This window comes from Ruditapes philippinarum, unplaced genomic scaffold (genome assembly GCF_026571515.1).
Source record: "Ruditapes philippinarum isolate M1 unplaced genomic scaffold, ASM2657151v2 ctg21885_1_1_1_1, whole genome shotgun sequence".
NCBI classification, from domain to species: Eukaryota; Metazoa; Mollusca; class Bivalvia; order Venerida; family Veneridae; genus Ruditapes; species Ruditapes philippinarum.
This window is the reverse complement of record NW_026867314.1, coordinates 1-12,415: the sequence shown is the minus strand read 5'-3', so window position 1 is coordinate 12,415 and position 12,415 is coordinate 1. Positions and strand designations below refer to the sequence as shown.

The 12,415-nt window shown below is 31.9% G+C and overlaps 1 protein-coding gene across 1 annotated transcript; it reads left to right on the top strand.

Moving 5' to 3' along the window:
• Positions 1-1,915: 1,915 nt before the first annotated feature.
• On the top strand, positions 1,916-9,385 carry LOC132735697 (calcium-activated potassium channel slo-1-like; the record flags this gene model as incomplete). Its single annotated transcript, XM_060722678.1, has 5 exons — positions 1,916-2,068; positions 5,364-5,519; positions 7,506-7,618; positions 8,496-8,654; positions 8,890-9,385. Coding segments are annotated over 5 exons (693 nt in total), but the record flags the coding sequence as incomplete, so codon positions are not given.
• Between the last annotated feature and the right edge of the window lie 3,030 nt (positions 9,386-12,415).

The window sequence follows — 12,415 nt, the reverse complement described above, 5'->3', positions numbered from 1 at the left end:
TTCACAGTCCAACACTCTACCTATTGAGATAAACTGAATGGCTTCTTGAGTCTTGTTATTCTAGATAACCAAGTAAATTATACAGAAAGTGAGAAGGTGGAGGTTATGATTCATTTTCTTTTTTCTTTGAGGCTATTTTTGGCATATCGGCCAAGTGCATATTATTATGTCTACTTTAATGATGTTGTGCATGCATTTTTATCTACAAGAAATACCTGTCAAAAATGTTCTCTGAAAAAGAGATCTATGTATAACTTGCATTCTAGCAGATTTTTATCTTCTTTTTTTTTCATCTGATGTAATTACACCTGAAAACAAATGCGGAAGACAGAAATATGTTAGAGCAATTAAATCCTTGCATTATATGTTTCTCTCTATTACAGCCTCTCATCTCATCAATTACAGGGGAAATGGTTATTTCTGTAGAATTGGAAATTTTATAATAAAAAAATGGTGTTTCCAGATATAATCCAACCATAAATCTTACATAATTGCAAACAAATAAGGATTACCTTGGTGAAGTGAACTTATTTAGAAGGAAAATGCATCAATTGTAAAAAATAAAATGGCTGAAAAAAGTCAATATTTATTATGAATTGAAGGAATAAAGATAATATTTAAAATGTCAAAAACATTGTTTGATTTTTATATTTAGCATTCTTAGTTTACATAAATATCCAAGGAAAAAATGTTATTTAAAAACAAAATGAATGCACAGGCGAATTTCTTTTATTTTTGTTTAAGTTAAAGCATCTGGAGATTGAAAGAAAATTTTCATCTTGTTATAAAAATATAAATACATGTATTTATGTATAGTGCAATTGAAAGGAAATTCAGTTTTTTACAAAATTCAAATTATGAAATATTCTGCACGAGTGACTGTGAATACCTCTTTTGATAGTTTATTTATTAGCTTATCCACCTGGATATTCTGTATATACATGTATACTGGTTACTAAGTTACCTTCCCTGGTAATATGTTTACAAGGTTATCACACCTTACATTTTGTATAAAAGCTTCACCATCACCCCTGCTCCCACTCCCTCAGATATTTGTTATAAGGTTACCTCCCCTTATTTTCTATAAAAAAATGTAAGGTTGCCTCCCTTGATTATCTGTATGTAAGGTTACCTTACTTGATAATCTGTGTAAACAAAGTTACAATGTCTGTGCTTTTTTAGGCTTTTTTCAAAACTTGTAATCCTATAACTATCCAACTGATGTATAAGGTCATTAGTTGTAGTTGCAGTTATAATATACCCTTTTATGCCAGAAATAATGCACAGATTGACACTTAAATTAATAATTTTGTGCCATTATGGAGCATCAACTTTATTTACACTGTCATCATAAATAACTCATCCAAAAAATGTTTTCAATATCTTCTCTTCAAATATTTTGAAAAAGTTCTTGAGAATAACAAAATTGCTGATATATAAGGCAAAATGGGAATACATGTACCTATGCACTAAAAATCATAGTCAGTTGGTTCCAATTTGAAAAGTGTCAAAGACTGAATACATGTACTACCCAAATTGGTACTTTTTAGGGAACATGAGACATGTTGAAATTTTAATTATCTCACATGAACTTACAATTTTCATGCAAAATTTTGTTGTTTTCATTGCTTCTGTTGGATCTTATGTTCAGAACATTTTTTTGGTGTTGAGTTTACATTGCACCAACACAGTATAGGTCATATGGATTTACTGGTGGGGCGACCTCAGGTGCCCCTCTGTGCAGAAGAACCACCAATGTTCCATAAGCTAGCTAGATAGTTTTCTCACTTGTAGTATACGATGATGTTTACTCGGCTCGAACCTACTGTGGTGAGAGGCAAGTGGTTTGAAGTCAACGATTTAAACCACTTGGCCATGTCAGAGTTATTATAATGAAGAGTTTGTTTTGTTTCAGATCAAAGATGCTCATGCATGTCTTGTGTTAGCAAACAAATATTGTGACGACCCTGACCAGGAAGATGCATCTAACATTATGCGTGTAATATCCATCAAGAACTATCATGCTGATATTAAAGTTATCGTTCAGCTTCTGCAATACCATAATAAGGTAAATATACTTCAATAAAGAAAAGAAAATGAATGAGGTAAATATTTAACCCAGGTAAGAGTAGAAAAAAGAAATGGAATAAGATAAATGTAGACCAGCTACGAGTAGAGAATAGAAAAGGAATAAGATAATGTAGGCCAGCTAAGAGAAGAGAAAAGAAAAGGAAGAAGATAAATTTAGGCCAGCTAAGAATTGAGAAAAGAAGTGGAATAAGATAAATGTAGGCCAGCTAGGATTAGAGAAAAGAAAAGGAATAAGATAAATGTAGGCCAGCTAAGAGTAGAGAATAGAAAAGGAGGAAGATAAATTTAGGCCAGCTAAGAGAAGAGAAAAGAAATAGAATAAGATAAATTTAGGCCAGCTAAGAGTAGAGAATAGAAAAGGAATAAGATAATGTAGGCCAGCTAAGAGAAGAGAAAAGAAAAGGAATAAGATATACATGTATTTAGGCCAGCTAAGAGTACAGTAAAACTTGTCATATGTGACTTTCCATGGGACCATACCAAAAAGGTCACATATGACAGGGAGTCTTTTAATCCAGGTTCCCCAAAAAAATCATCAGTTGTTTCAAAATGCTATTTTTACTTGTTTGTCCTTTCTTTGATTGTGTTTTCTTCGTGTTACATATATGTTATATTTAAATATGGTTTGTTGAAGATATAAGATAATTTTTATTTAAATACTTTATTATACATGTAGTTAAAATGTTTTTAAAAATAAAAATGTTTACATGCATAATTATTCAAATACAATGTATTATAGATATAAAATTTTAAAAGAAGAGTTTTTAATTTTGATTTCCAGTCTTCCACAGTTTTAACATTCACATCTCCTCTTTCGCCACTCAGTCAGTCATGGTCCCATATGATATACAGTTTCTTAATTTGAAAGAGTCAAGCCAACCATTTGAGGCCTTAAATTCAGTCTTTCCCAGCTGTTGGGCAAATTCAATTGCTTTTGTCTGTATCATTGGACCTGATGTTTGATGTTTCTTCCCGTTACATCACGACACCATGCCAGTGTAAGGTCGTTGACTTCTTCATTCCCTGGAAAAAGAAGGAGGAATGAATTTTCTGCTCATACATGCAAAGTTCAGACAGTTAAAAGTTTAAGTTTGGGAGTGTAGTGTATAAACAGGCATTGTTGTCTTGTAAATCTTGGCTTTATTTTTCCTATCAATTAAGTGAAAAAATACGATGAGAGCGAATAACGAAAAAAAATACCTGTGAGATAACGAAGACGTTTTGAAGAATTGGGCATGTTGTTTTCAAAGTCGCTCAAAATGTCGGCCTTTCGCTATCTGGGTTTTGCCAACGCCCATTTCCTCAACAATTTTGTAGGCTGGGGTGCCGGCATCAAACTTTTTGATTGCCTGAATTTTTTCTTCAAGAGTCAGGACAACTTTTTTACGTGCTTTGTCAGCCATATTTGTATGATCTGAAGTGCCCGGATGTTTGTACATGTTTCTATCCGCACGTTCTATCAGTTTCTATCCGCACGTTATCAGACGGTTGTAATTTACTGTTTGGTCAAGTAGATGTAATCATGAGATAATTTATTTTAAACTTGGACAGTTATAATGACTAATAGCTTCGTAATTATCAATAAACACCTTTTGCAATGGTGATAAACATTCGAGACTATGGCGCTCAATTTTGACGGACAAATGTCAATTGAAAGCGAGAAGTGTGAAAAACATAATTCTTGTGAAAATGAAAAAGTCGTTTAATTCGGTCATAGAAATGTAACGGGACGCTAAATTTAAGGTCGTTAGTCGCGTCAGACAGGGAGTCGTTTAATTCAGTGACTTTATATAGTGATTTACGTTGGGCGGTCTAAAATAAGGTCGTATACGACAGGAAGTCGTTTAAATCAGTGAGTCGCTATGGCAAGTTTGACTGTACATGTAATATTTAGGCAAGCTAAGAGTAAAGAAAAGAAATGGAATAAGATAGATATAGGCCAGCTAAGAGTAAAGTAAAGAAAAGAATTAAGATAAGCATAGGTCAGCTAAGAGTAGAAAAAAGGTAAGGAATAAGATAGATATAGGCCAGCTAAGAGTAAAGAAAAGAATAGGAATAAGATAAATGTAGGCCAGCTAATGGTAAAGAAAAGAAAAGAAATAAGATAAATATAGACCTGCTAAGAGTAAAGTAAAGAATATAGGTCGTGATAGACCAAAGATAAGGTGTCAACAATATAATATACTTTCTTGACTTGTGATCTTGAAATGATATTGACCTTGTCACTACATTTACTTTCACAATATCAATAATATAAAAGTGAAGTAGATCAATTGATTGAGGTTAATGTTAGTGCATGCATTGCTGATATATTTTCTGTCAGACAATCTTGTGGTGTGCTTAACATAAGTCATTGCTCTTTCAATACCACAATATGATTTCATTAATACCATGATATGATTTTGTTCAATTTGATACAATGTTATAAAGTTCATGTTGGCACACGTTGTCATAAAGCAATGATTTTTTTAATTCAAGATATTATTTCTATCTAATATGATGCTATCTAGTCTATGTTAATACATTTTGTCATGCAAACTTTAAGTTAACCTAGATTTGTAACCATTCATAGCATTGAAGCAAATGTTACAGTATGTGCATACATCCATATGTATTGTTGAATTTTTGGTACTCTTTTAATAGTGAACATTCAAAATAATTGTTTGCACAAATTAAGTAGTATCACAATGTGTTGATACAGGAGGTATAATCTTAAGGGTCACATTTTCACGGGCAAAGGTCAAAATATGGCCTTGACATTACAAGTGTAAAAATTGAATACAAAGGCATTTATAAAGCTGTTCAGAGCTATTGTGTAACACATGCGAAAAATGTGAAAATCTTGAAATAACTGTGATGGTTGGAATTACATCTGTAACATTATTGATATTATAAGAATTATTTTATTTGAATCCAAACTCGATCACACATTTTTTTTAATGTGCATTACCATTTACAAGACATGTATAATCATAAGATATTTAATGTATTTTCTACATTTTTAGACACTAAAAACCTTTTCTGTATGTATAATGGAAATGACATAATTTTCTGGTAATCAAACTTTTGGCAGCACACAAGTATAAAAATCATTATACTCTCTTAAAACATTATGATTGAAAATTGCAAAGCAAATTCATGATTATTTTTCATTGTGCAAATGTCATATAGACTCTTATTTCATCTGTCTACAATTTGTTCTAGAAATACGAGCTGTATAGAGAAATATTTGTATATAAGAGATATATAATATAATATGTGTGATATTACAGGCTTATTTATTGAACATTCCAAGCTGGGATTGGAAACGAGGAGATGACGCTGTATGTATAGCTGAACTAAAGCTGGGTTTTATAGCTCAAAGTTGTCTGGCACCCGGCTTCTCTACGCTGATGGCTAACCTGTTTACCATGAGGTCATACAAACCAGTAAGACATACATTTATAATATTGTCCTGTTTTTATATTGTGACTGTGTGATATGTTTTATGCACCACATGGTAAATCTCAGAAAATTAGATAATATTGTATCAGTATGCTTTGGGGTTTTTTTATTTTTAAAAAAACAAATATTCTGCAAGATGAAGAGCAGAGACACCTCAGGAAAATAAGTGCATTATGTTGTTAAAAACATGTTATACCACAGAGTCAATACTTTTGACAGAATCTGATACTTTGATCAACAACTATTGTAAGAGCAAACGAAAACCTTTTTAATTAGCAAGTGTGTTTTCTAATGTGAATTTTTACAGCAGACGGCATTCACTTTACAGACTCTGCTCTTTGACTTGTAAAAGAAATGTCTGCTTAAAAAGGAAATGAAAAACTAATGTGAATTTTTACAGCAGATGGCATTCACTTTACAGACTCTACTCTTTGACTTGTAAAAGAAATGTTCGCTTAAAAGGAAATGAAAAACTATCAGATTGATTAGCTAAATAAAGATCAAGATTTTTCTAAATGTGAACTGTGCAATGAAGATTAGCTAAATGAATATTTATGACTGAATATTTTGTTCTTACCTTTTATGAGCATTATATCTGCATTTATTGTAGTAACAAGGAAATTTGACATTTTCTACTCCTATATTAACCACTATATTAACCAAAATCTGTCAGGAATACTGTCCTCTCTTTTAAAATGTTTCAAATGTTTTCCCATAAAAGTAAAGTCCTTTTGCACTTATCTATTATGCCTTTATAAAAACCAAGCATAGCAGGTAGTGACGACTATAATGTAAATAAATTTTATTTTTACACATTTTCATTTTGTCCAGACAGCTATTTTTAGAAATACATGTATATATATGCACTGAAAGGGTTCAAGACAGAACAATAGTCAGAAAGAAAAAAATGATAAATATGTACCACAGTAGGAAATGTTGTTTCTTCCTTTAGGTTTTACAATTTTCCTTTTGTCTTGTTTGACCAAATTATCAATTTCCTATGTAATAGTGAAAGCTGCAGGGGCTTTGTCTGACACTCAGACAGTTTGTTCTCTAGTTACTAAAACAGATTTCTTGTATAAAAGATGACCTTGGACACCGAAGAGCAATTTTCGTCCAAATTAGTTTTCTCAGAATGCAATTTTGGCAATGCCAGACTAGCTGTTATTTGATTATAAAGAGTATAGAAATAACCAATGATCCCCGACTGATTTCAAATCTTGAAATGTAACAGTGGGTTTATTTTAATCAAATATCAACATTGCAGAGCCTTGTTGCCGAGTTAGATTACTTTAGTAAACATATTGTCTGGTTATACATAGGCCTGGAAAATTTTAATATATAATGATCTTAGCTTGACAATGGACTCGTATAAGTTTAGTTCATGTCTTATGTAAAATGTCTTAAATTATGATTAAGATATTAACTGTCTGAAAAGAAAGGAAAGTTAAGGCTGTGATAAGGCGTAAACATTTTTTTCGAGACACAACTCCTACATTTATCAACGGATTTCAACCAAAATTTTCACAGAATGATTGCCATCAAGGGCCATTGTGAATAATATTGTGTACTAATTTTGTGATTTGATTACTTTTGATATCAATGGGTTTTTTTTTCTCACATAATGTGATATGTTGGTAGAAAACCTGGTTTTGTCACAATTCCTTGCCCCTTTTTTTGTGATGCTAAGGTCACAAATTTAAATACTATTATTATGCTGTGGAGAATAAACTATAACACTATATTTGTGTTAAACTCCTGATGTTTGTTTTGTATGTGAAGCTTTATTTGCAGCAATTTTGATTATTAAAGTAATAATTAATCATTTCGAGCAATAAAAACATTAATTTTTTGAACTTAAATGTTACAAAATGAATATAATGTAAAACATTCAACATTTTTATGATAAAACTGTATTGTTTCTGGGGAAAAGAAAGGGTAACTGTACACTGATTATTTTTCTGTTACAGTCAGTGGAAATGCCACAGTGGCAGAATGATTACATGAGGGGAACAGCAATGGAGATGTATACAGAATTTTTATCCAGCTCATTTAATGGCCTTACATTCCCAGAAGCAGCAGAGTGAGTAGTTTTTGTTTTGTGTGTGTGTGTTATTTTTCTTTTTAAAATTTAATTATTTTAACTATTGCATATATAACAAATACATATTTAACACTGTCGGAAGTAAGAATTGCTGTTATTGTTTGTTATTTTAGAGTAATAATTGCTGTTACTGTCTGTTATTTAAGAGTTATTATTGCTATTACTGTCTGTTATTTAAGACTTATAATTGCTGTTACTGAAGTTGTTATTTAAAAGTAATAATTGCTGTTACTGTCTGTTATTTAAGACTTACAATAATTGTTGTTACTGGCTGTTATTCAATAGTAATAATTGATGTTACTCTCTGTTATTTAAGACTTATAATTGCTGTTACTGTCTGTTATTTAAGACTTATAATTGCTGTTATTTTAGAGCGATAATTGCTGTTATATGACAGTAAAAATTGCTGTTATTAGCTGTTATTTAAGAGTTATAATTGCAGAAACTGGCTGTTATTTAAGAGTTTTAATTGCTGTTTTTGGCTGTTATTTAAGAGTTAGAATTGCTGTTATTTAAGAATAATAATTGCTGTTATTGGCTGTTATTTTAGAGTTAAAATTGCTGTTATTGGCTGTTATTTAAGAGTAATAATTGCTGTTATTGGCTGTTATTTAAGAGTCAAAATTGCTGTTATTGGCTGTTACGTAAGACTTTGATTTTGCCAATTAGAATTACTTCTATTTAGCTTTTGTTAAAGAATGTATTTGTCAAGCACTTGTAAGTTGCTGTTATTGGCTGTTATGTTTTAAATACAAGGTGATGGTACAATTTATTTTTTGCCAACTTACAGGTATAATGGTTGTTACTATAATGTGTTTTGCCAAGTTTAAAATGCTGTTACTGATCATTATTGCAGACTGTGTTTTGCAAAGTTAAAGCTGCTGTTACTGGCAATAGAAGTTAGGTCAGAAGAAGGCAAGGAGAGCACACTAGCAATCAACCCAGGACCAAAAGTGAAACTAGAGACAGCAACGCAGGGATTCTTCATAGCAGAGTCGGCAGAGGAAGTTAAAAGGTAAACACGGTCTTTTTTGTTTCTTATTTACAGGCTTTGGTTCATTGAATATTTGCAGGCTAAATGAAAAGTTAAGATAATGCTAGGAGGTTCTCAGCCTTGGATACTATTTCTTTATGACTATGAAAATCTGTAACAGTTGTTATTTTAGTCTTATTTAACAATATTTGATGCTTTTACTATCATTTATTTAGATCACCTTTTACAACTGTAAGATTGTATAATTTACTTTCAGGGCCTATTATTACTGTAAGAGTTGCCATAGTGAAATATCTGATATTAGAATGATCAAGAAATGCAGATGTAGACCATGTAAGTATTATAGATATACCAGCAAACTACCTTAGCATCATGTATATATAAATCACTGGTCAGTTATTGAAACAAAACATAGCATGGGATAATATAATAATCCTAGTAAAGTAAGATATATTGAAATCAATGCTAGACTCACTCATGTCACATTAAGTTTGTAAGAAAATCACAAAATTTTAGTCTGGAATTGAAACACCAGACTTAAAAATGAGACAATCACGAGATCGATTTTTGCACTTTATTTTTTGTTTACAATTGTAAAGGGATGCATTTTTTATTTCGATTTCAAATGTGAACAGATGTTCTTTATATACATTAAAGAATGACAGGTTTTATAAAGTTGTAACATCTTGTGAAGTTCATTTAACCAGTACCAAAATAGAAAATTTTAGTCTTGTACAAACAATATATAAATCTTGAAACAGTTTTGACAAATTTAAAAACTGAATATCAATTGATCTATATTCTGTATAACACTGTAAATGTGAATAATATACATTGAATTGCAGATTAAAACTATATATCTTTTTTATGATGAAAAATAATAGAATTTTGTACTACCATATCCTTTATCAATATTAGAAATGATACAAGTATTTTTGATTTGAAATTAAAGAAAGTAAAATTACACAATCCTTGATTTAAAGTGTATTAAGGGATTTAAAATCTTAATTATAATATTAATATTTAACTTTAACGAATGCTAACCCAACCAATATACCAACATTGACAATACATACATTAGGTCATGGCATTCCATTTTACAACAGATACAAATAAATTAACAGGAGGAATAGTAAAGCTAAGAAGCTAAAGTAACTATGGTTTCTGTCTCTCAACTGATCATTGTTTCAAACCCTTATGGGGTCACAACCATGTTTGCTCGTACAATGGTCATGACCATGTTTCTTCATACAATGGTCACAACCATGTTTCTTCATACAATGGTCACAACCATGTTTCTTCATACAATGGTCACAACCATGTTTCTTCATACAATGGTCACAACCATGTTTCTTCATACAATGGTCACAACCATGTTTCTTCATACAATGGTCACAACCATGTTTCTTCATACAATGGTCACAACCATGTTTCTTCATACAATGGTCACAACCATGTTTCTTCATACAATGGTCACAACCATGTTTGCTTGTACAATGGTCATGACCATGTTTCTTCATACAATGGTCACAACCATGTTTCTTCATACAATGGTCACAACCATGTTTCTTCATACAATGGTCACAACCATGTTTCCTCATACAATGGTCACAACCATGTTTCTTCATACAATAGTCACAACCATGTTTCCTCATACAAAGATCACAGCCATGTTTCTTCATACAATGGTCACAACCTGATGTTTCTTCATACAATGGTCATGACCATGTTTCTTCATACAATGGTCACAACCATGTTTCCTCATACAATGGTCACAACCATGTTTCTTCATACAATGGTCACAACCATGTTTCTTCATACAATGGTCACAACCATGTTTCTTCATACAATGGTCACAACCATGTTTCTTCATACAATGGTCACAACCATGTTTCTTCATACAATGGTCATAACCATGTTTCTTCATACAATGGTCACAACCATGTTTCTTCATACAATGGTAACAACCATGTTTGCTCGTACAATGGTCATGACCATGTTTCTTCATACAATAGTCACAACCATGTTTCTTCATATAATGGTCACAACCATGTTTGCTCGTACAATGGTCATGACCATGTTTCTTCATACAATGGTCACAACCATGTTTCTTAATACAATGGTCACAACCATGTTTCTTCATACAATGGTCACAACCATGTTTCTTCATACTATGGTAACGACCATGTTTCTTCATACAATGGTCACAACCATGTTTCTTCATACAATGGTCACAACCATGTTTCTTCATACAATGGTCACAACCATGTTTCTTCATACAATGGTCATGACCATGTTTCTTCATACAATGGTCATAACCATGTTTCTTCATATAATGGTCACAACCATGTTTGCTCGTACAATGGTCATGACCATGTTTCTTCATACAATGGTCACAACCATGTTTCTTCATACAATGGTCACAACTATGTTTCTTCATACAATGGTCATGACCATGTTTCTTCATACAATGGTCACAACCATGTTTCTTCATACAATGGTCACAACCATGTTTCTTTATATAATGATCACAATCATGTTTCTTTATACAATGGTCATAACCATGTTTTCTTCATACAATGGTCACAACCATGTTTCTTCATATAATGGTCACAACCATGTTTCTTCATACAATGGTCACAACCATGTTTTCTCATACAATGGTCACAACCATATTTCTTCATATAATGATCACAACCATGTTTCTTTATCAGTGGTCACAACCATGTTTCTTCATACAATGGTCATGACACAATGGTCACAACCATGTTTCCTCATACTTTGGGAACAACCATGTTTCCTCACACAATGGTCACAACCATGTTTCTTCATACAATGGTCACAACCATGTTTCATCATACTATGGTAACCACCATGTTTCTTTATACAATGGTCACAACCATGTTTCTTCATACAATGGTCACAACCATGTTTCTTCATACAATGGTCACAACCATGTTTCCTCATACTTTGGTGACAACCATATTTCCTCATACAAAGGTCACGACCATGTTTCCTCATACTTTGGGAACAACCATGTTTCCTCATACTATGACCACAACCATGTTTCCTCATATATTGGTCACAACCATGTTTCTTCATACAAAGGTCACAACCATGTTTCCTCATACTTTGGTGACAACCATATTTCCTTGTACAATAGTCACAACCGTGTTTTGTCATACAATGACAGTATTGGTAAGTCCAAAAATGGAGCTCTGGGGTGATTTTGAATTAGTTCTGAACATGCATTACAATTGAACTGAAAAAAACATAAGGGACTAGTAATTGATTTAGAGCTACAAAATATCTGACAACTGAAAGCAAATAAAAGCTAGACTGTATCTACAATTTGTCAATGTTTGAATTAAGGAACTTTAATTGATATAGATTTTCTCCTGTTTACAGAAAACATTGTCAGTGCAAGCTAAAGTTAATCATTTATGCATTAAGACTTAAATGCTTACCCTGATAGGTCTTAAAAGCTGTTGTCAGCAGAAGATTCTGGTAATCTTCAAATCAAACCTTGGGTTTATAGGAGGAAATAAATATATTCCTGGAAACTTGATGGTTATCTATGGGCTTGACTGATTGATTAGGACAGTAGACTGGTCATAAATAAAGTCTAGACTGATTCTAGTAATTATTTTATCTCTTCTGTTTAGCAAGAGAAATCATGGCCGACTGTTAAAATGTTCTAAAATTACTGAGTATGTCCTTAAGCTGTCATACAATATAAGGGAGTTGATAGTTGATATATAAAAAAGGTAAAAATAGATTGA